This window comes from Rissa tridactyla, chromosome 2, assembly GCF_028500815.1.
Source record: "Rissa tridactyla isolate bRisTri1 chromosome 2, bRisTri1.patW.cur.20221130, whole genome shotgun sequence".
Lineage (NCBI taxonomy): Eukaryota > Metazoa > Chordata > Aves > Charadriiformes > Laridae > Rissa > Rissa tridactyla.
In genome coordinates this window covers 151919973-151940769 of record NC_071467.1, presented here as the reverse complement: position 1 = coordinate 151940769, position 20797 = coordinate 151919973, and the positions used below count along the sequence as shown (strand labels likewise).

General features: G+C 40.0%; 1 protein-coding gene and 1 long non-coding RNA gene across 11 annotated transcripts in view; one reads left to right on the top strand and one right to left on the bottom strand.

Moving 5' to 3' along the window:
- The window catches only part of EPC1 (enhancer of polycomb homolog 1), a 68337-nt gene that overhangs the window by 4117 nt on the left and 43423 nt on the right, over positions 1–20797 (top strand). For 2 of the 10 annotated variants that reach the window (XM_054189446.1, XM_054189444.1), the window contains exon 1: positions 12933–13309. The exons of 2 other annotated variants lie outside the window; for them this stretch is intronic. In XM_054189446.1, the coding sequence (XP_054045421.1) occupies positions 13157–13309 (153 nt within the window). In that variant the 5' untranslated portion in view covers positions 12933–13156. Of the gene's footprint in view, positions 1–12928; positions 13310–20797 lie in introns of those variants that run through there. 6 more of the 10 variants (XR_008464629.1, XR_008464628.1, XM_054189442.1 and 3 more) reach the window with 6 other exon arrangements.
- LOC128904761 (uncharacterized) lies at positions 1974–12792 on the bottom strand. The gene is made up of 3 exons (XR_008464630.1): positions 11981–12792; positions 11226–11392; positions 1974–9734 (listed from the first exon to the last, which is right to left on the bottom strand). It is a non-coding gene; the product is annotated as an uncharacterized LOC128904761 (long non-coding RNA).

Below are 20797 nucleotides of genomic sequence, written 5' to 3'. Positions count from 1 at the left end.
TCTTGATTGTGTGTTTTCCCCACCTTGCTCCTTCTGAAATGCCTGTGGAACACCAGGACCTAAACCATAAGAAATGATTTTTTTTCTGTGGGTTTTTTTTTTTTTCTTGGTGGGTTCCTTAATTTTGTCCCCTATCTATTCCTCCCATTCTAAGATGGCAAAACTCATAAATTTTTCTCTTAGTATAGTTTCTCTTTTACCTAGAAACTCTGTATAGACTCCATACACCTTTCAAAGGTATTTGGCTCTCCTGGCTTAGAACTATTTGAAGTATAGCATCCTACTGTAAACCAAATAAACTTTTTCCAAGATCTTAACTCATCCTGGCTGACCAAAATGTTCTGTGTGCCTTCATGACATTTCTCCAACCAATATTACTGGTATTACATACTCAAGTAAGAGGGACAGGGTAAAGATGGCTATCGTGTCTAAAATTGTCATAGAAGTGCAGATGTTTAGATCCCAGGCAGATTTAACCAGCTTCCAAACTTAGGCAATAATAACATGAAGACAGTTCCCCAGATGTCTGGTAGTGGTATAAAAGGACATTGTTTGGGACTCGGTTCAAATAAAAGCCATAACTCCTGTTTCATTCACTCATCTATCACTGTGTTCTCTATTTTCCTACAGGTGATAACATACCTTGACACCTGGGGCTCCTGGTTGTTCCTTTTGAGGGTTCTGAACTATTCATTGTTTCCTTGATTCAACACTCAACAAGGTTTCAGGAGGTGTGGGGGGAAGGTATCTTCACGTTCTGAACCTTGTGACATAGTCTTGTTTCTCACCTTTCTTATTTCATGACTTTGCTCTCTGTAGTACTCCACATCGTACATGTCAGCATCAAGTTATAGCAATGAATATTTTTTTAAAAAACTTGCTTCATGGGTCACCTGTTTCCCAGCTGTGAACAAAGGATGATATATTTCTTGCTTGCTTCAGATTCTCATCTTCTAGAAAGTTAGGTCCCTCCATACCTCTTCCAGACTGGTATTTGCATGTTTTTTCAGCGTTATGAAATAATCTGCTCTACCTCCTATATGCCAGAGGAAACTGCTCTGGCTACTGCATCCTTCTACTTTTTAGCATTCTTCATATTTTCCTCTTTTATCAGATAGCTCAGGGAGTTAATCCGTGTTGTAGTGAAGCTGTCCAAATCCTTGAGCCAATCCTAAATTTTAAATGCTTTAGTAAACATATGGATGTGGGGGAAGGGAATATCAATGCTTTGGAACAGAATTTCTCTGGCTTGCTGTTGTAAGCAACAAAGTATGCCTTGGACATGTGTGACCATATACCAGTGGCTTCAGCTCCCATGGCCTTCTCTATATTCTTAGCTAAGTCATCTTTCCAGTATATTGTGTTACCACTGGACTGTCCTTTGGCCCCAGGAGCAAGATAATACCAATACTATGAATTTCCTTAATAGGATGTTTTTGTCATAAATTCCCTACTGATAATAGTTAGAGCCTAAAATTGGTGGTCAAGATTTGACCCTTAAAGGAGGTATTGCAGTGCTTAAAAAATTAGTACATTTGATAAAAAATTATTCTTTCTGCTTATCTCTGTATCTCCCTGTATCTATCTGCTTATCTCCCTGTATCAACAACGGCCCTACCGGAAGGCTGGGCCTTCCCAGAGAGAGATGGGAACTAACAAATGACACGTGAGTACCAGCGTTCACTAGCTGTGCAGGGAGTTGAGATGCTGTTAGGGAGGTTCTGGCTGGTAAAGGGAAAGTTGCTGAGAGGCACACAATACTGTACAATAGAAAACATCAGTTATAGATGCCAGTGGCTATTGGTTTGTGCACCAGCAAAAATAGCAAGAGCTCTAAAAGTTAGGCTGTCTGTGGGAATGCAAACCTGGAGCAAACGGTTTCAAATGGTAGGACACTAACTTTCCATCTTCTGTTGTTGAAGACAATCGGGACCGCTTTGGAGTGAAAAATGCTAGGGAAAGGGAAAAGAAGGAGTTGGATTTTACAATATATTGAGCTGGCTGTCATCCCTGCTCCCAGGGCTACTTCATGGATTTTACTCAATAATGTTTAAATGTAAAATGTAGGAAGCCCCAGGAACAGTGAGCAGAACCAAGGAGCTATTCCTCCCAGAGCAGTCCTCTTTTTGTCAGGCTCCATTTTGGTTTTTCTCTGGGACCTGTGCTTACAAGTGTATGGTTAGATATCAAGGTAACGAGCCTGTAAAGTGGTGTTAACTCGTGCTTCAATGGATTAACAGTAAACTATGCTTCTAAGTAAACTGGAATCACTGTATTGTAAACACTTAATGTAGAAATTTCTTCACCTGGCTTTAGAATGGTATTGTTAAATCCATGATTCGAGTCATTGAAAAGAAACAGTTCAAGTAAATCACATCTTTAGAAAACGAACAACAAAAAGAGCCCCATAAATTGAGATTTTGGATGTCTGCTGTGATAACAACCATATTTTAAACTTCACTGGTTATGCTGATCAGATCTAGTATTTATTAGAGCTAGTATGACTAGCTCCAATGTGAATGTCCTTAATCAGATAAATCCCACACCCCAATGTTTGCTTATTCTGACTCACGCATGATTTAGGTAGTGAAAAGGTAGCTCTTAATCTTCTCTCCCCTTCAGAGCTTTAAGAAACTTCCTCACTGGAAGCAAGACTTCCCTTGTCTCACATGTGCCTGCATCTTGAATATTCATTAACATAAATAAGAGAGAGTTTTCCATGTTTATTCAAACAGGCTACAAAAAGCAGGTGACTTGGATCTGTCTTTCAGCACTATAGGCATCCCCTAGGTCCTTTATCTGTTTACTAAGAATCTCGGTGCTTCTATAACCTGATGACTAAAAGTATAAATTTCTTGGAAGGGTCCTTTTACCTGACAGCTTTTCATCTGTAATGCCAGGCATAGATAGGGTGCGTTACCTGGATGAATTAGTTCAGAGTTTTTTCTTAAGAAAGCTTAAAATTTTATTTCAAATGTTATAATGCAGAGCAGTTCTGTTATTTGTGATGGTCTTAAAGATATCCATACAAGACAGAATATCTTTATGCCTTTAGACAATGTGATTGTGTATTCACAATTCAAGAAAAGTACCACAATCAGCATCTTTTAAAGAGAAGACACGCTGGATAACAGAGGGGAAAAAATCTTACACCTGATGACTCCATATACACATATTCTGTTTGGCCCATATCCATTTATAATCACATAATGAATGAAGAATCTGTAAGAAAGTATTCTGATTTCTTTTGTCATCTCTGAATCAATTTCAAGCTAAAAATTTGGTATGGCAGGAATCTGTGGAACTTGGAAGCTCTAGTCAAGCAGACTTTCAGATGAGCTACTTTAATGTGAGAAACTATCTCCTATGTTCTCCACTGACTTTTTTTTTTTTTTCTTTAATTATGTCATGTCCTTTTGTGCTAACACCCTTCTTGAGTTGCTTACAAATCAGATGAAGTTCAGCAGACTTGTCACTTGTGACCAGTAGCTGGCCTGTGCACAGGCCCCTGTGATAATGACAGTGGTCTGTCTTCTCTTGGACAAGTCAACAGAGCGCCAGACAACAGTAAAACTAACACCGTATTTAAAACGAGAGTGAGAATGGAGTGTCCGTATTGGTGAGGGAGTGAAAGCTTTAACTGCTTGTACTCTAAATGATTTGAGAAAACTGCTTTCCACTTGGTTGTGCTTCTCAGGGTGCCCCTACACCAGACTTGAGGATTTCATGGGGGGGAGAATAAAATGCCAATGATATCACATGAGCTTGGGTCTTCTGAGCTCACCTATGTTAGTTACATAGAGAAAATAATCTAATATGATTCCTCTATCTTTCTTCTTCAGGCAACTTCATATTTCCATCTAAACAAAAATATTTTCCCTTTCAACATCTGCCCAACTCTCACAAGTTTTTTGCATTCCCCAAACACTGAAAGACCTCTGAAAATGTATTTTCTTCAGGTTAACCCTGTCAGAGTTTTCCATTTTTATGCTGATACTATCATTTACAAAAAAAAAAAAATCAAAACACTCAGATCAGTTTTGTGTTCAGATCTAGCCTCCTCTGCTGGATACACATATTCGAACTTAGTTCATTAGCTTTCTTCACTAAAAAGCCCCCAGTGTTATTACTTAGATACACAGTTCAGAAAGCTCTAAGTGTTAGGTTATAAATATGATCATGATTAATTTGTATCCCAGGATACAAATAATATCTCTATAACATTCTACCTTATGCTTTATTTAGAAGTATAAATCAAACTAGTGTGTAGTGTAAAGGAATCAACATCTGAAGTTGAAAGATTTTTTTTTTGTGTGTGTGTTCTTGGAAACCAATAACATCGGACTTTTGAAATCCAGAAGCTGAGTAATTTGTGGGTTTTTCCTTTTATCTGAAGTTTCTTTCTTTTTATCTTAAGTCAAGATGGTATAGACTGTATTAGATACTTAGTGACACAATCCTTTTGATTCGGTCTGGAGGTACATAGGTAGATCTCACTAACATCACAAAAAAAAAAAGAAAAAGGCTTGACCACCCCCCCAACCTAAACATATGCAGTAGGAAATGCCTCTTCATTCCACGATGAAAGTAGACTTCCCTGCACCAAAAGACTTCTGAGCCTAGCTAATTCCTATCTGGGTATAAATCAATGTTTTCCTGAATTGCTTGAAGCAGACATACTACTTTCATTCTGATTCAGGAACTGCAATTTAAAGCATTTGATGTTATAGGGTAGATATCGGACTAGAACTCCACATTATTTAACATCAGCAATATATAGTTCTGAAGTTCTGAAAATACCCGGTCATACTATCCTGAAGCTCTGAAGCGCTTGAAACAATTTTCATAGGTGGACTTGTAAGACAGCAATCCTATCTTGGGAGTGTAAGGTGTTAAAGTAAATTATTTATTTTTAAAGGAAAATGTAGAAAGTTAGAGCGTACAAGCTTACCTGGATTGAATTTGCTGTATATTTGCACACACATGGAGCCATGCAATTAACCGCATAGCGGTAAGCTTTCTAAAGTTATGCAAAGAAGTGTAGCTTGTCCCCAGTGTGCTCCTTTATCCCCGGTTAGCGGGTGACCACTGGCAGCCTAAGGTTCACGTCGTGGTGTCGGGCGTGTGTTGGTGGTGGGCATTTTTTGTTTGGTTGGTTTTGCCTTAAGGGTCAGCTGAAGGATTCAGGACTGTGTCCATCACTGTGCCTACCGTCAGATCTATATACAACCATAATTTCTCTGTTTCTGTTCTACATTTTTAGCCTTTTGCCTTATCCTATGTGGAATGTCAGTCTATACTTAACTCTTTGTTTCTTTGATTAATGAATTAGCAGTTCTGTTGGCAAGAGAAGGTGGGGCTTTTTTATTTGGTTTGGGGTTTTGTTTGCTTAGGTTTTGGGTTGGTTTTTTGGGTTTTTCTTGGTTGTTTTTTTTTGTTTGTTTTATTTTTTTTTTTGCAAGCCCAATCCTTTGCATTTCCATCAAGAAAAGGATAAGACTTTTGCCCTTCTGCCAGTCCTTCTACTGGAAATACATAATTATACAATTAACTTCACTTGACTCAGAAATTATTCATGTGTTATAAACCAATGTTTGCAGAAGTCCACGCCTACGTAAGAGGTGGCTAGCCTGTCTGCCCAGCTCAGATTTTATTTACCATAATGTTTTAGGGTAATTATCATGAAAGAATAAATTGTGATTTTAATATTATTATTGTTTTGTATTTCAGAATACAAAATATTTTGGATAAAGTTTAAAAAAAACCCAGAGCATAAAGTCAGACATTTTTGGATTTATCTTTTTTTATTTGCAAAAAGGTTACATTTTAAAACTTTGTCTATCTTACTACTTGTTCCACAAAATAATCTTTTAGAATTGAGTTGCTGGAGAATATGACTAAAGCAAGAATTCAGGGTGTGTCTAGCATAATATTTTGGAGGTAATACACATTATGGAATGGAAGAGTAAAGGAGAAACTCGTAAATCACTTCTCTTGCAACCCTTACAATTCTTAGGATAACTATTCTGAATCTGGTAACACTTACCCAGAGAAAGATACCTTTCAATACAGAAGAGTCTTTGTGTTTTTACCACTGCTGTATCTAACAAAATAACTGCTTCCGCTGTTATGTGTTTTCCCTACATGCATAAGAACTTGTGTCCTGAAGAAGCCATGTAAAGGAAGTTAATTTTTTCTACAGTACCAAAAAAACTCCCACAAACCCTTTGTACTTTCAGATAAATTTTAGGCAAGAGAATGATAAAATGGGCTCTATCTGTACAGGTGATTTCAGGACAAATCTTGAGTCTGTAAAATAATAATCCTAAATCATTAGTTCCTCTTGCAGTCTTTCTGCTCCTCCTATGGGGGCAACTGCCTCATCATCTTTAAGTCGCAAAAGTAGAAATGTGGTAAAAGCTTTCTCTGTTCCTCTGTTAGCTTTGTTTCTTCAAAGTAAGAGAATTGGTGGCTAGTGGCTTTTCCTCCCCTTCTGGATATAGCTCTGTGGCATAACACCTTTCAGGTTCAGACAGTTTCCCTGAGGATGTTGGACTCTACTTTTGAATATGTATGGCTGACAACACATTCCCCACGTAAGATTACGCCATTAAATTGGCATCTAAGTCCTTTCACCCATACACGGTGATGTGTCATCAGTATGAAAGAAAGTAAGAAATGCTTCATTTATAGATTAGTTCAGACACTAGTCTTGTAGGCAAAGGTTTTCAAATATAGCATATGACAGTGTATTACTGTTTTGAGTGCATGTTAAATTGCATATACGGTTTTATTATATTCAAATCCTTTTTGCGCGCGACTTATCACACCAGACTGCTGTATTCTGTAGCCTTCACAAACTGGATCACGTGAAGGAAGAGGGCAGTGGCAATAAGCTGTAGCTATTGGGGGAAGATGACTTCTAACATGGATCTTTTCAAGTGGCTTTTCTTCTGATTTATGTAGTTGGGTTTTTTTTCTGAGTTGTTAACATATCTTTTCCAATTCTCACTTGGTACTCAGTGCAGCTTCAGGAGCAACTGTGCTGATACAAATGAAGGGGGAATGGAGCTATAGAGGAAAAAGAATAAACAGCAAAGCAGAAAGCGGGACCACAGTATCTTAAACCAATGTTGTTGACAAAGGCAACACACTAAAAAGTGATAGTCTCATGGGGAGAGCCTGAGAAATGACAGAACTATTGTTCGTTTCAGCCTATCTTGTTTTTGTTAGTATTACCTAATGCAAAATAATGCTGCCTTGTAATTTCATGCATGTAGTCTTAAAATGTGAAACCTGTTGATCACATGGCAATTCCTTACCCAGTTTGAAGCATGGCTGCTTGCAACAAAGTGTTAAAACTTCAGATGTTGTTGCAAGAAAGCCAACTTCTGTGTTTCTGTTCTGAAAGTTCAGGACTCAGCTAGTTTTGTAACGCTGCTTTACTGGTCATTTCTAGTAACATACTGCTCATGAGAACAGCAATCATTGGTTTTATAGTGGTGCGTGCTTGTGTTTAATGCCTCTGAGCTGCTAGTTTTACCAGGCTGTTAGATCTTCAAATTTAATTATTTTTTTTTTTTTTAGGCAGCTTCGGAATCTAAAAGATCATGTTTACTTACTAGCTCTTGAACTGTAACAGAAATATAAGATTAAATGCAGTATTATCCCTTCTCATCTCTATCTGACATTCTGCAGTGTAAATTGGAAGTGCTTACAAAAAGGTAACTAGAAGATTTAGTGCTGCAATACATGTACCTACAAGTTCACTACAGAAACAAAATTAATATATAAAAATATATAAATGACAAATTACTTTCCCCTCATTAACACAAGAATTGAGGAAGAGATTTACTTGGTCGCTGCTTCAAATTATGATTCAGAAAGGACTTCAAACAAGCTTTGTACCTATTGCATCTCGACCAATAACACCTAAAATAACCAATATCATACCATTCTTTGAGATGCCAAAGCTATGAACCACTAAATTATCTTTCAAAAGAATGGCAGAAGTCATCACAAGGGCGTTCTACACTGGTTTTGTAGTATGGTGTCTGAACTCTTTAAATATGACATATCCATAATCTCTTTTAAAAGAGGCAGTTGACACCAGCAAATAAGGTGAAATTCACTATGAATTACATCAGTTCATTTATGGTTGAAATCTTCATGCTGTTAAGATAATTTCTATATGCATCTACTTACTACTGGACTGTGACATTTTATAAAATAATGAAGAACCTCTAGTGTCATATTTGCCTACACTTAGCTCACTTTAAAACAAACTCCAGGTAGCTTGCTGAGATGATTTTAAAAAATATAGATCCTGTAATGTTATAAAACATAAACAGCAAAAGGTAGCTGAGAAGCAAATTTGAATAGAAGTATCACTAGCAAATGTAAAACAGGAACACACGTAATACACAAAATTCATAATAGCTTACTACAGATCAAGAGAGCCACCTATATCTTTCCAAATACCCCTAAAAGTAAGTCATTCTGGAAAGAAACATGAGTACGGTAACTTCATAATATGTCATTTCTTAATACTTGATTACTGAAAGTGGGGGGAAACTAGACCAGTGATACTTTTTATCAGTTCAGAGTAGTCAGCATTTGTGGAGATAAAAGGCAAAAAACAGGTCAACAAAATTGCTATATAAATAAATGATGAGTTAGTGAGCTCTACAATAGTAGAAGCAAGGTGTAAAGTAGTCCCAGAGTGAGAAAAATGAAAAATTGCAAATATTTATGGAAATGTAAGTTAGCGTATAGTTTGGTGTACTCATCATGTTCCTTAGTTTATGAAAATACAGTATTCTGTGTGTAAGAACTATTTTTCAATGGCTGGCAAATGAGAATAACATGCTCTGTTTTTAATTGTTGACTGTTACAGTTTTAAGTAGGTACAAGAAAATTATGGCCAGAGAAAATGAATGTATATAAGGAGTCAAATGTACTTGATTTCTAATCCCATTTTGACTCTGGATTTCAATGTATGATTATTTTGGGGGTGAGGGGAAGGAAGGAAGAAAGCTTAAAAAAACAAAAGCAAACAAAACTTCCTCTTCCAGTGAGGCTGGAGAGTGGAATGACTTCAAATGTTCACTGTTAATACTATGTATTGCTGTGGATAATGATTTTCTCAAATAACAGGCTTTCCTTGAAAGTAGAACAATAGAAAACCCATGTATGCAACATTAGCTTTTATATTGTACTTTATTTCAGCCTTTAACTCCTTTATTTTATGCTTGCCTATATATATATATATTACTTATTGGAGATAAACTAATATAAAAAAGAGAGAAAAAAAATATATAAAAAAGTTGTTTTTTTAAAAGTTGAACAACTGTATCCTAGAATTTTATATCCTTAAAATACAGAGCTGCTTGATTCCAGAAAGCACCAAAAATGACACCCAGTTTAACCTATATGCCCTTTATGCATGGCTATTTTGTGACTAGAACCAATGATTGCTGTTAGAATGGGAGACAGTATGAACCCATGTTTGGAAGACTAAAACTCATGCTTAAAGAAACTACTGAAAGTCTTTCTTTGACTCAGAGAGGTTTTAAGTCACAAAACTAAATAAATACTAACATTTTTAAAAACTTGTCCAATAGTAAATGTGTAAAAACTTGTCAAATAGAACTTTCAATACAAAGTAGCAAGTTAAGTTTTTTGGGGCTCACAAACCTGAGTTAGATGACACCACAGGAGACCTCTTTCTGTACCTGTATGGATCAAGTTGTAGATCTTAGCCCTTAATGCTCAATCTGAATTTAGTATTTTTGAATGTATATTGAAATGGTTATATTTACCACCTACATAGCTGATGTACAAAGTTATTTCATTTCAGTAAACCTTTTTAACTAAGTATTTTGAGATCATAAAAAGATAAACCTTAAAGAGATGTCTCCAATGTTAAAGATCTAATTTCAGCGGTTTTAACAAAAAAAGAGCACTTCAAAATGCTGTATTCATTATATTTCAGTTACCTTACAGTTCATTAGATTTTAGTTTTTAAAATGGACATATAGCACTTTAGTACAGCAAATGAGTCTACACCTACTGATTTCTTCTTCTTTTTTTCTCTTTTTTTTTCCTACTGAGAGCTAACAGAGTATTTTGGTCATAATGCAAAACATACCAATTTTACATTAACTTACTGTCATAGTGCAGCACTGATGTCTACAAACGTAATGTAAGCGTTTTGGTAAATGCTACAGAACGACAAAACTTAAAATATATCTGCATATCATAACTGAAAAGAAGGTAAAATAGAAACATCATTATATCTATGTTCTACACTTTTTCGTGTTATCACCTTTACAGAACAGAAATTAGGGCTGATGTCACATTGTTTTCAAATATCACACTTTTCATCTTACTAGCATATTAATTTAGGTAATTTTGAGGACAAACTTCTGCTACAAAATAGTTAAATGCAATCTATTTTATTGCCAAAACATTAAAAGCTGATGAGTCTAAGAGTTTCAGGCCAAAACTCTTTCTTAATGCATTCTGTCCTGTTTGTATCCAAATATTATTGTCCATTCTGCTTGTTCTGCAGTTTTCTCAAGCCTGTGGTAGGGTTAGAAATGCATAGGTCAATTAAGGACAAGTTTAAACTTGAATATTCTTTCTTTATGGTTCAGGATATTTTCTATACTTCACTTTTCATTATGTATTGTTTTTCTTTCATCAGTGGAAGTGGAAAGTTATATTTAATGGCTTTAATTTTTGCTTAGCTGCCAGGTATTTCATTTTCATTTAGTGTTTCAGGTCAAAGCTAATCTATGATAGCAGGGGGGTTTTTTGTTTGGTTTTCTCTCCTTTTTTTTTTTTTCATCACCTAATCTATCTGCTAGTTGCATAAGCTAAATTATTCAGTATTTGTGGAAAACTCTGTAGGTGTTTTATGTGCAATTTATTTTAGGAGTACTTTAGGATTACTTATTCTAACTAGTGTGTGTTTTACGCTTTAAAATCAGCACAAAAAGCAATATGCAATTTTAACATTTGGTTCTGATGTAACTACTGAAATACAAATGAATACTGTGATTCTGTGAATACAGTGATATTCCTTAGTTCATGCCACTCTCCTTTAAAAAAAAAAAAAAACCAAAAAACCAAGCAAACAACAAAACCCAACCAACCACCCTCCCTTAAAAAAAAAAAAAAAAAGCTTTATTCTCCCTAGCAGCTGCCTTCTGCTGCATTACCCATTTGCAGTACAGACAGAATTTCCTGTCCCAGAGAGGTTGTGAAGCTAAATGGCTTGCAGGTGAAACAGTTTGGGAGACCTTTGGGGAAGTCAGGCATGCAAATAGTTGGCTTGCAACTGCTGTTAACAACTGCATCTAGCAATAGTTCATCCAGTGGCTAGGAGCTGGTTAAGGTTAAGAATGGTGGTATTACTATTAAAGAGGTGATGCAATTAAAAAAAAAGGCTTTTGCTGCTATTATAGATATATCAGATTTTAAAAACTACTAAGCATACCAAAGCTTTTCTAATGCTTTTGTTACATTTATGTCCTATTTCTGAAAGTTCTATTTCCCAGGAGTAATGTGATAGAGAACAAGTTCTGTCTACTGATTCTCATACAAGCACAAAACTACAATATTTTGCTTTAAAAGTAGAGGGGAAGCTTAAATTCAAACAAAACACAATTATCTCACACTTTTTAATGAACCTAAACATATCTTCAGGAAGGCGCATTTCTGATGTAACTATAGAACTAGAATTACGTTATAAGTTAATGCAAGAATGTAATATGTATAAGTACATGAAGGGTTCCTTAACTAGGTAGCTCTAGCATGGCCTGGGAGAAAGGGGTTTTGACACTTTTATGGCTGTGCTGTGACGACCCGGCCCGGCATGTGGAGACATTAACTGAGACTCTGAATTTCCTATTGCTTGCTTATAGCGGAATACTGCATCAATTTAATCAAATCACCGAGGCATAAATGAGCTTACCTAATGAGACACGCTCAAATTGGTTCTAACCTTTGCTTGTAGTGAGCTCGCTTGAACGGGTAACTGGTAACTTAAATCCAAGCAAGGGTTAAAGCGCTTCACGTGTCTGCACTTCGCTACGGGCCCAAGTTGCTGAAAGCCTCAGAGAAACAAGCTGGAAATACTGTTGTGGAGGTTCTCACGGTTCCTCGCGTTTTCAGGGAGGTGCCCGCGTTTCTCCTTCATTTAGCGCGAATGCGAACCCGTGGCGCTGATGCGGGGCGGGACCCGGCCGGGCGGGCAGGTGCTGCTGAGGGGTCCGGAGGTGCCGCCGCGGGGCTCGGGAGCGAGCCCCCTGAGGCGAGGAGCGCTTCTCCCTCCCCGGGCGGCCCCTCAGCCGTCCCGCAGCCGGGCCGCTCTGGGGGCCGCCGCCCTCGAGGGGAACCGGGCGGCCGGCTCGGGGTAAGTTCAGCGCTCGGGGGCGACCATCCTTCGGTGCGGCCCCCGGAGTGAGCGGAAAGCTCGGGACCGGCGCTCTCCCGCTCCTCTTCCCCGCGTTCCCCGTAGCTAGCAGGCTGTCAGGGAAAGGCGCTGCTCATTTTACCTCAGGGAAGGGGGACCGGGGGCCAGCCGAACCGCCTTGTCCCCACAGGCGCGGAGCCCGCCTTCCCCGGCGCAGCTCCGAGGTAGGCGGGCACGCTGGGGAACGTCCTGGCTGCACGCTGAGGAAAAGCTCCCCCGTTTCTCCCCCACTCCCCAGGCGAGCCGGGGTCCCGCGGGGAGCGGCGGCGCCCGCCGCCCGGCCACTCCGAGCCCTCCCGCGCTCCCGAGCCCGCGCGGCCGTGCCCGCGCTGCGCGCGCTCTCCCCCGGGCGGCGCTGTGCCCGCGCCCCTGCGCGATGCAGTGTGGGAATGGCTGTGGCGCTGGGGTTGGCTGAAAGAGGCGGCCAGTCGAGGTTTAATGTCCGCCATGTTGGCCGTGGCGTATTGAGCGGAGCCGGAGCGGCGGAGGAGAGAAGCCAGCGCCCAGCCCAGCCGCGCCAGCCGGCGCCGCCGGGCCCCGTGTCGGAGCGCGCCCCGCCCTGCCGGGGGAGCCCCGGTCCCTCCATGAGAGCGCTCGGCGGGGTCCGGCTCTCAGCTCGGAGCGCTCTTGCTGTCGCCCCCCCCTCCCCAGCCGGAGCCGCCATCGCCGCCTAACATGAGCAAACTGTCGTTCCGGGCCCGGGCGCTGGATGCGTCCAAGCCGCTGCCCGTCTTCCGCTGCGAGGACCTGCCCGACTTGGCCGAATATGCCTCCATTAACCGGGCCGTGCCGCAGATGCCCACGGGCATGGAGAAGGAAGAGGAGTCGGTACGTGAGACCCCCCCCCCCCCCCCTCGGCCGGGTCCCTCCATCCCCCCCGCACCCGGGGCCCCCACCTTCGCCTCTGCGCAAGCACAAAATGGCCGCCATCTTCTCCCCGCTCTCCCCGCCCGCCGGGAGAGGGGGGGAGAACCTGGGGAGGGAAGGTGCCGAGCCCGTCGGCCCCTTACCGCGCCTTCCCCCTGCGCTTCCCTGCGACCCCCTCTGCCCCCCGCCCGGTCCCCGCCGGGGCTGGCGGCCCTGTCGCCGGGGCCCCCGAAAGGCACAAAGGGGGTCACGTGACACCGCGGGCGGCCGCCATTTTGTCTCTGGGTTCTTGGGCCGGGCCTGGTGCGGCAGCGGCGGGGAGACGGGCCCTGGCGGCGCTGCTGCCCGCGATGCCCCACCGGGTGGCGCTGCCGAGCCGCCCGCCGCCGCCGGGGGCGCGGGGAAGTTGTGGCTGCGGGCGCGGGAGCGCGCCTGGCGGGGGAGCGGGGAGGAACGGGCGGGCCCGGGGAGCCGAGCGGGGCCCGCTGCTGAAGCGTTGTCGCCTTTGCCTCCTCCTGACGGGTGGTGAGGCTCGGGCCGCCGCCGAACTGCTGCAGCCAGAACTTAGCTCTGCCTTGCTAGTATAGTTCTTATTTGCGGTCAGAAATAGAAGGTGGAAGGGTTTCTGTTTAGACTGAAAACCCCAGAAGCGCCTTCAGAGGCAGGTGTGATGTAAGTAAAATTGTGATGTTCACTACGCGGAAATACAGAAGTCAGTACTGAAGTACTACTCAAAGTAAGAAAATCCGAGTTTGGAGGCCGAAAATCTATCACTTCCATCTCAGTTTTGCTGTCTGAGTGGAGAATGAAACTTAAACCTTTTCGAACTTCAGGATCACTTAATCGTACACTCAACACGTTCTAAGATAGGTATAACATTCAATAGTTGTTATTGCTGAAGACTCCTGCTGAAGTGGGTTGTTATTTTCACTGTTTGCAGATCTTTAGTTATTTGCTTATTATAATGTTTTCCACATATGTGCATTAAGCACAGCAAATAAGAGAGAACTGTAGAAATACAGTTATGTAAACAGGTTTTCAAATGTAGTGATAAGAACAAACATGGCAATTTCATAGTCTTGGGTTTTGCTAGCTGTCAGGCTTCCATTGTCCTTCAGGGATGCTCAGGGCCAGGTTGGATGGGGCTTTGAGCAGCCTGGTCTAGTGGGAGGGTCCCTTCCCATGGTAGGGAGGTTGGAATTAGATGATCATTAAGGTCCCTTCCAGCTCTAACCATTCTGTGATACTAAGATGATAGGCTGTAAAGTTCCTGTTTATATTTCTAGATGTAGCAAACTTTGAGTTACTTCTCTAAAACTTGAAATGCACTTACCTTCTTAAAACATAGTCTTTTCTTTGTGGCACTAAGTATTCGGTTAACTCTAACCGAATCTGTGAGTTTTTATGAAATGTCTTAGAATCATACATCATAGTCTTCAGGCTGGATGATTTCTAGAGAGTAGTACTCTTTGCATGTTGTTCTTGTCTACATTCAGTAACTATTCTCTCAGCCTTTTCTAGTGTAACTGCCTACAGTTTTAACATAATTTACTATTTCCAAGTCCTGTGCAAGTCATAAGTTGCTTTAAACATCCACTAAAATGTACATTGTGAAGTGTGTGGGTTTTTGTTGGTGGGTTTGTTTTTTTTTATGGTTTTGTTTTGGTGGTGTTTACTTTCGTGAAATGAAGGTGCGTAGTAGTATTTAAGCAGTAGGCAGCTGTACTTAGATGCTTGTGTTTCTTTTGATGCAGTAGATGTGCTCTGAAACGGTATCTAGATTCTGAATATGAAAGAAAGCATCCTTAATTTCCACTTGTACCAGAATTTTAAATTTTGTTATGTTTGCTATGATGCTTGCTTGCTGAGGTCATTTCTCAGTTAAAGTAAGCAAGCGGGCATACATGCTTTTATTTATGTAGAAATGTCTGGTTGCTATCTTTCTCTTTTGCTGTTTGCCTGGCAGTTGCAAGTTTTCAGGCTAGAAAATTACATGGGGCAACTATATAGCCTCCATAAACCCAGAGATATATGTCCTGGCTAAGGAAAAGTCATGGGCAACAGAGTGTTAATTATAAGACTTGTTTCTGTGGTTAATGTGATGCTTTTGTTTACTAAATCTAGCTTTGAGGGTTAAGCTTCAGAACTGTAGATGTAAGTAGACACTTCCCACAGTTAAAGTTTACTCATGCCTTTGTTTTAAATATATGTGTACACATATAAACACACATCCCCAAGAAAAATTTGCCTGCCATCAGTAAACACAGGTGTTTTCCTGAGTCTTTTTTGTATATTCTTACATAAAATAGTTGATGTTAAACTCTTCCCCCTTCTTATTTCTGCAGACTTGCTAAGTTTCCTCCTTGCCTTTTGTTGCCCTAAAAAGCTTTCTCTTCAGTTTTACATAGGTGTTGACAACAGAGAGATGTGGTTGCTCACTAAAGTTACGGCAAACCTCACAGGTTTAATATCCCACTACATTCTGTTTCCCACACTTCATGCCATGGAGGATTTAGGAAAGTTGGGAGTTGTTTGTGTTACGTAGCACTTGAAGACTTGAGTTAGAGGTTTTTTCCCCTAATACTTACGAAAATAAGAGATATTTTGTATTACCCATTTCTTTACATGTAGATGGGAAAGTGTCCATAAGAATCTGGGGGGAGGGGGCAGGTTCAACTAGTGTCAACAGGCATTTATAACTATTTTATAAATAGAATTCTGACATTGCCTTGAGTTTTGCATAAATGTAATTTTAAATGAACACATATTTTGAGTTAAGAGTTCTCCTCTTGACTAAATAACTTTCCCTAGGGAAAAATGCAATCAAAGAGATTTAATATTCAAGCATCAAATCACAAGATATTTAAATGACTGATTAGTGTTTTGATGCACAAAAAGGAATCTATTTTCCTTCCCTTTCATTTTATCTTTCTCCCATCCTGTTCCTACAAAGAGTAAATACGGAAAATAGTACATCTTCGTTATTACAACTGGAAACTTCAGTTTAGCAGTCCTGTTCTCTGTAAGAGTCTTCTGAAGGAAAAACAATCTTGCTAAGTCGATCTGAGTTCTAAAATATGCAATTGATAAGAAGGATATAGTAACTCTTTAAAAAGAAGTGGCTGCTAAGGGCCTTAAAGTGATGTTAATTTTGTTAACAAGTAGAGTATACCTTTCTGCTTAGTAAGTCATGACTTCAGTTAGTGGTTTTGTTTGGAGGTGAAAGACTATAGTAAGAAGCTCCTTGGCACGCACACAGTGGTACTTGGAAGTTATCAACTGATACTGTGTTCTGACAGTTGGTTTAGCTCCCAAGTTTCTAGGGTAAACACATTGTGTCTGTTGCCAAGTCTGTTGCTAAATCTAAGAAACTAAAAACTATGAGGAGACATATGCATCTCTAAAAAAGAAGAGCCTTCGAAATGTAATGGCATTTCTTATCCAACACTAAACGTTCCCTGTATTACCTCAAAATCCTGTTTTTGAGCAAAACATCCTTAGCACTGTAATTTTGAGAACTAGACAACAGACCACTGTTAATAATACAGTAATGTCCATTTGGCTAACAAGTCCATTTTAATTTGTAACTGCCTGAAATAAAGTAGATGGATTGGATTTGTTTATCCTTTGTCAATGATTTTTTTTTAAAGGTGTTAATTTGTGTGGCCTGTTGTTTTGTGTTTTTGAGGGGGGGTGTTGCTTCTCTTTTTCTTGAATTGGAAATTCAGATTCTAGACTGAAAGGAGACAGCTGGAAAACCAGAGCAGATAGTTATTTGAAGTAAAATGCTTTACTGAAAAAAATAAGACAGACAGAAGCTTTTTGGACATATTCAGTAACTTATGTTTCAGAAAGAAAGTATGCCTAGCTTTACGGGCGTCCTAGATTTGATGGCCGGCCTTCAGTCAAACCAAGGAAAACTACGCTTGTTTTCCCTTCTTTTTTCTAAAAAGAAAGGAGATACGACACACACTGTATTCCCAGGCTCTAGGTTCTCTTAGATAAAAAAATAGAAACTTAGGGGGGTTTTGATTGAGACTTTGTAGATAACTTAAAAAAAAGGCATTCAGAAAATTATTGTGAATATCATTGGTTTGTTGTGTTTGGGTTTTTTTCAGAGTTAAGGAAAAAGCAAAAAGCCATGTGTTTGAAGTACCTCATATCAACATTTTTAAGGCATATTTAAAATGCCAGGAAGTGTGAAATTCTTAGCTGAAGCAATGCCTCAACAAAGATTAGTGTGTGAGCAGAGATACTTTTAAAAAGTGTCCTGGTGTACATCAGAGAAATGAATTGTCTAAATAGGAAAATACGGATATGTTGACGACATTTCCATAACTAATCACAGTGCCGTGAGTATGGGAATTAGGGGTTGAGGGATTTTTTTGTTACACTTTTTCCTTGAGTGAGTTTGTTATCCTCATGTAAATGCTGATATTACTGTGGCCATACTAAGGTTTTGTTGTTACATTTCTGTTTAGTCTTGTGCATGTTCAAGTTTGTTTAGGTTTAGATGCACATTTTCTGTCAGGTAAACTTTACTAAATCCCGGTGTCTCTGTCCTTGGTGTTGAGGCAGCGGAGAGAGAGAATCGAGCGGTGAGAGGTCCTGTTACTTCACTGTATTACTCTTAACTCCCTCTTCTAAATAAGACCATGGTCCAGTGGTTAATCTTTGTCCTCATCTTAACTCTGGAGTAGCAGCTTTCTTGTTCTGCAAGATTTCTGCCAGACTGATGCACTATGTGGAGTTCTGTTCTTAAGGTTCAAAGTTTAAAAAAGCTTGCTTTCTAATTTTAGTTAGCGTTGCTAGTGGCAGATAGAAGAATTAAGCACCCAGAGGCTGAAATTTTAAGCTCATATAAGTTCATTCAGTTCTTACTGTTTTCCTTTGTATATGTGTTATGATGTAACTAACAGGTTGCGTGGAAGGTGGAATTAAGTCTGTATGCGCAATTGTCATCTGTAAGTACTGTCATACTGTGTTACCTGGTATTTGAGCAAACTGTTGAAATAGTTTAAAATGTACTTTTGATCTCTTTAAATCCACAGTTGTAGTTGTCTTCCCTGCCTTAGCTTTGGGGATGTTTAAGAAAAGCTTATTTGGTAAAATTTCATTATAAGACATAATTTTTTTTTTTTTTTTGCTGATATCAGCATGAATTGTCATTATTTGCTAAATGCTATGAAAACCCTGGTGAACATAACCCAATGTTCATTCAAATGCTTCGGAACACCTTAAACGTATATAATACAATGTTTCTTAATGTACCAAAGCACTGCTTGGTTAATTTCCCATTTACCCAGTTTGGGTAGGCTCAAGGATCACATCCTCTCCATAAAACTGCCTTGAGCACAGCTACCTTAGATCTCTTCCAAGCAATACCTGTTCAGAAAATATGCCTTTCTCTTCCCAAATCTATGCTGGAGGCATTGGGAAGCTACCGTGTCTGGATTTTCTTGCTGCTGAAACAGCTGCTTTTACCTTATCAAGGAAAAAAGCTGTCAAGGAATGTACAAGAAAGGACCTATATATGGTCATCCAAGACATGATGAATTTAAAAATGTGTGAAGTAAGCGTATAGCTGAGGTGTAGCGAGTAACTGTGTGAATGGTCTTGAATTACACACATACATTTCACTAAAGGTCCAATAGTCTTTTTTTTTGTTCATTACATTCTTGGAAGTTTAAGGAACTGCATTCTCTGTGTGCCTCCTAGAAGTATGTAACTGAACTGCGTTCAGTTTTGGGCCTCTCGCTACAAGAGGGACATTGAGGTGTTGGAGCTTGTCCAGAGAAGGGCTGCAAAGCTGGTGAGGGGTCTGGAGGACAAACCTTATGAAGAATGACTGAGGGAGCTGGGGCTGTTTAGCTTGGAGAAGAGGAGGCTGAGGGGAGACCTTATCACCTGAAAGGAGGTTGTAGAGAGATGGGGGCTGACCTCTTCTCCCTGGTGACAAGTGATAGGATGAGAGGAAACGGGTTCAAGTTACGTCAGGGGAGGTTTAGATTGGATATTAGGAAACATTTTTTCACTGAAAGGGTTATTAAACATTGGAATAGGCTGCCCAGGGAGGTGGTGGATTCACCATCCCTGGAGGTGTTTAAAAAAAGGGTAGATGGGGCACTTAGGGACATGGTTTAGAAGTGGCTTTTGTCAGGGTAGGTTAAAGGTTGGACTCGATGATCTTAAAGGTCCCTTCCAACCTCAGCAATTCTATGATTCTATGATTTTCTGCTAATTGAACAACTGTTTACTCTTAAGTACTCTTAAAATAACCACTACCTTGCTGATGCACAATTCACTGTTACTAAGTGAATCTCGTAGGGGCAATCAGAATTATATGAATGTGAAATCATAACACGTACTGTCACTGAATCATCACTTCTAAGTCTGGATTTTATTTCACTGTAAAGTTTTTAGCGTACTAACGGAAGAGAATCTGCATGTCACTGTCACCCCCAGCCGCCAGTTGTAGAATTCAAGTATAATCTTAAAACAGATGAACTGAACTCCTTTAGTGGTCTCTTCTTAGACTAGGAGAGCTGAAACATTAAAGGATCTGGAAGTAAATGGGGAGAGTAGAGGCAGGTTGTTTTGCATACTGTTTGATTCAGGAGTCCTCCAAACTGGAAGAGTATTGCTTCTTGTTTATCTCATGTTCCCCCTTGTCCGACTTTTCTGTTTGCTCATAGTAGGAGGAATTAATTTTATATACCAGTCTAATCTTTTTTTGTGCTTAATTTTAAACACACTTAACTTGTAGATTAGATTCCTAAAAGCATACGTGTTTGATAATTTTGTAGGAGGGGAACAGAGAAACAAGGGCTTGTTGCAATTTTGTGTAAAGCAATGGTCTACAAACACCTCAGTTCAGAGCTGGAAGAGGTTTTTATGTGAGCTCATATAATGGCCTTAATTTTACCTTTTAGTTTGATATTGAGCTTAGTAACTTACTTCACATATATCTCTGTGAAAAAGATCCGTGATCCTTAGCCAGAGAATTTTGAGAGGGGAAAAAAAAAAGTGACAGCTCACCACAAACAGCCAAATTTCAAGTGTAAGAAAACTCCCATACCATGTCAAAATATTCAGGTGATGAAAAGTTTTTTTCCATCTCTCTTTCTGTGCCCAGCTCCCAGCTATTTAGTAATAGTGGCAGCTTACTGGATGTTTCACCTTCAGTTACACCAAAGCTCTCTATTCCATTGTGCTTAATGTTGGAAGGTATTCTGTACACCTGAACATTCATGCAGATTAGGAAGTTTGGCTGATGATGAGAAGTAGCTTCTATAGTGAGCAATTTATGCACTGTCTCTGACTACCTAAAGAAACTGGTTAATTCTGTAGTATGAAACCCATCTGTGTTTTCCTTTTGAAGTCAGATGGATAGTGGTGGCGTAGGCTTCTATTACAGATGGGTGGAATTTGTTGAGGCTGGAATGAGAT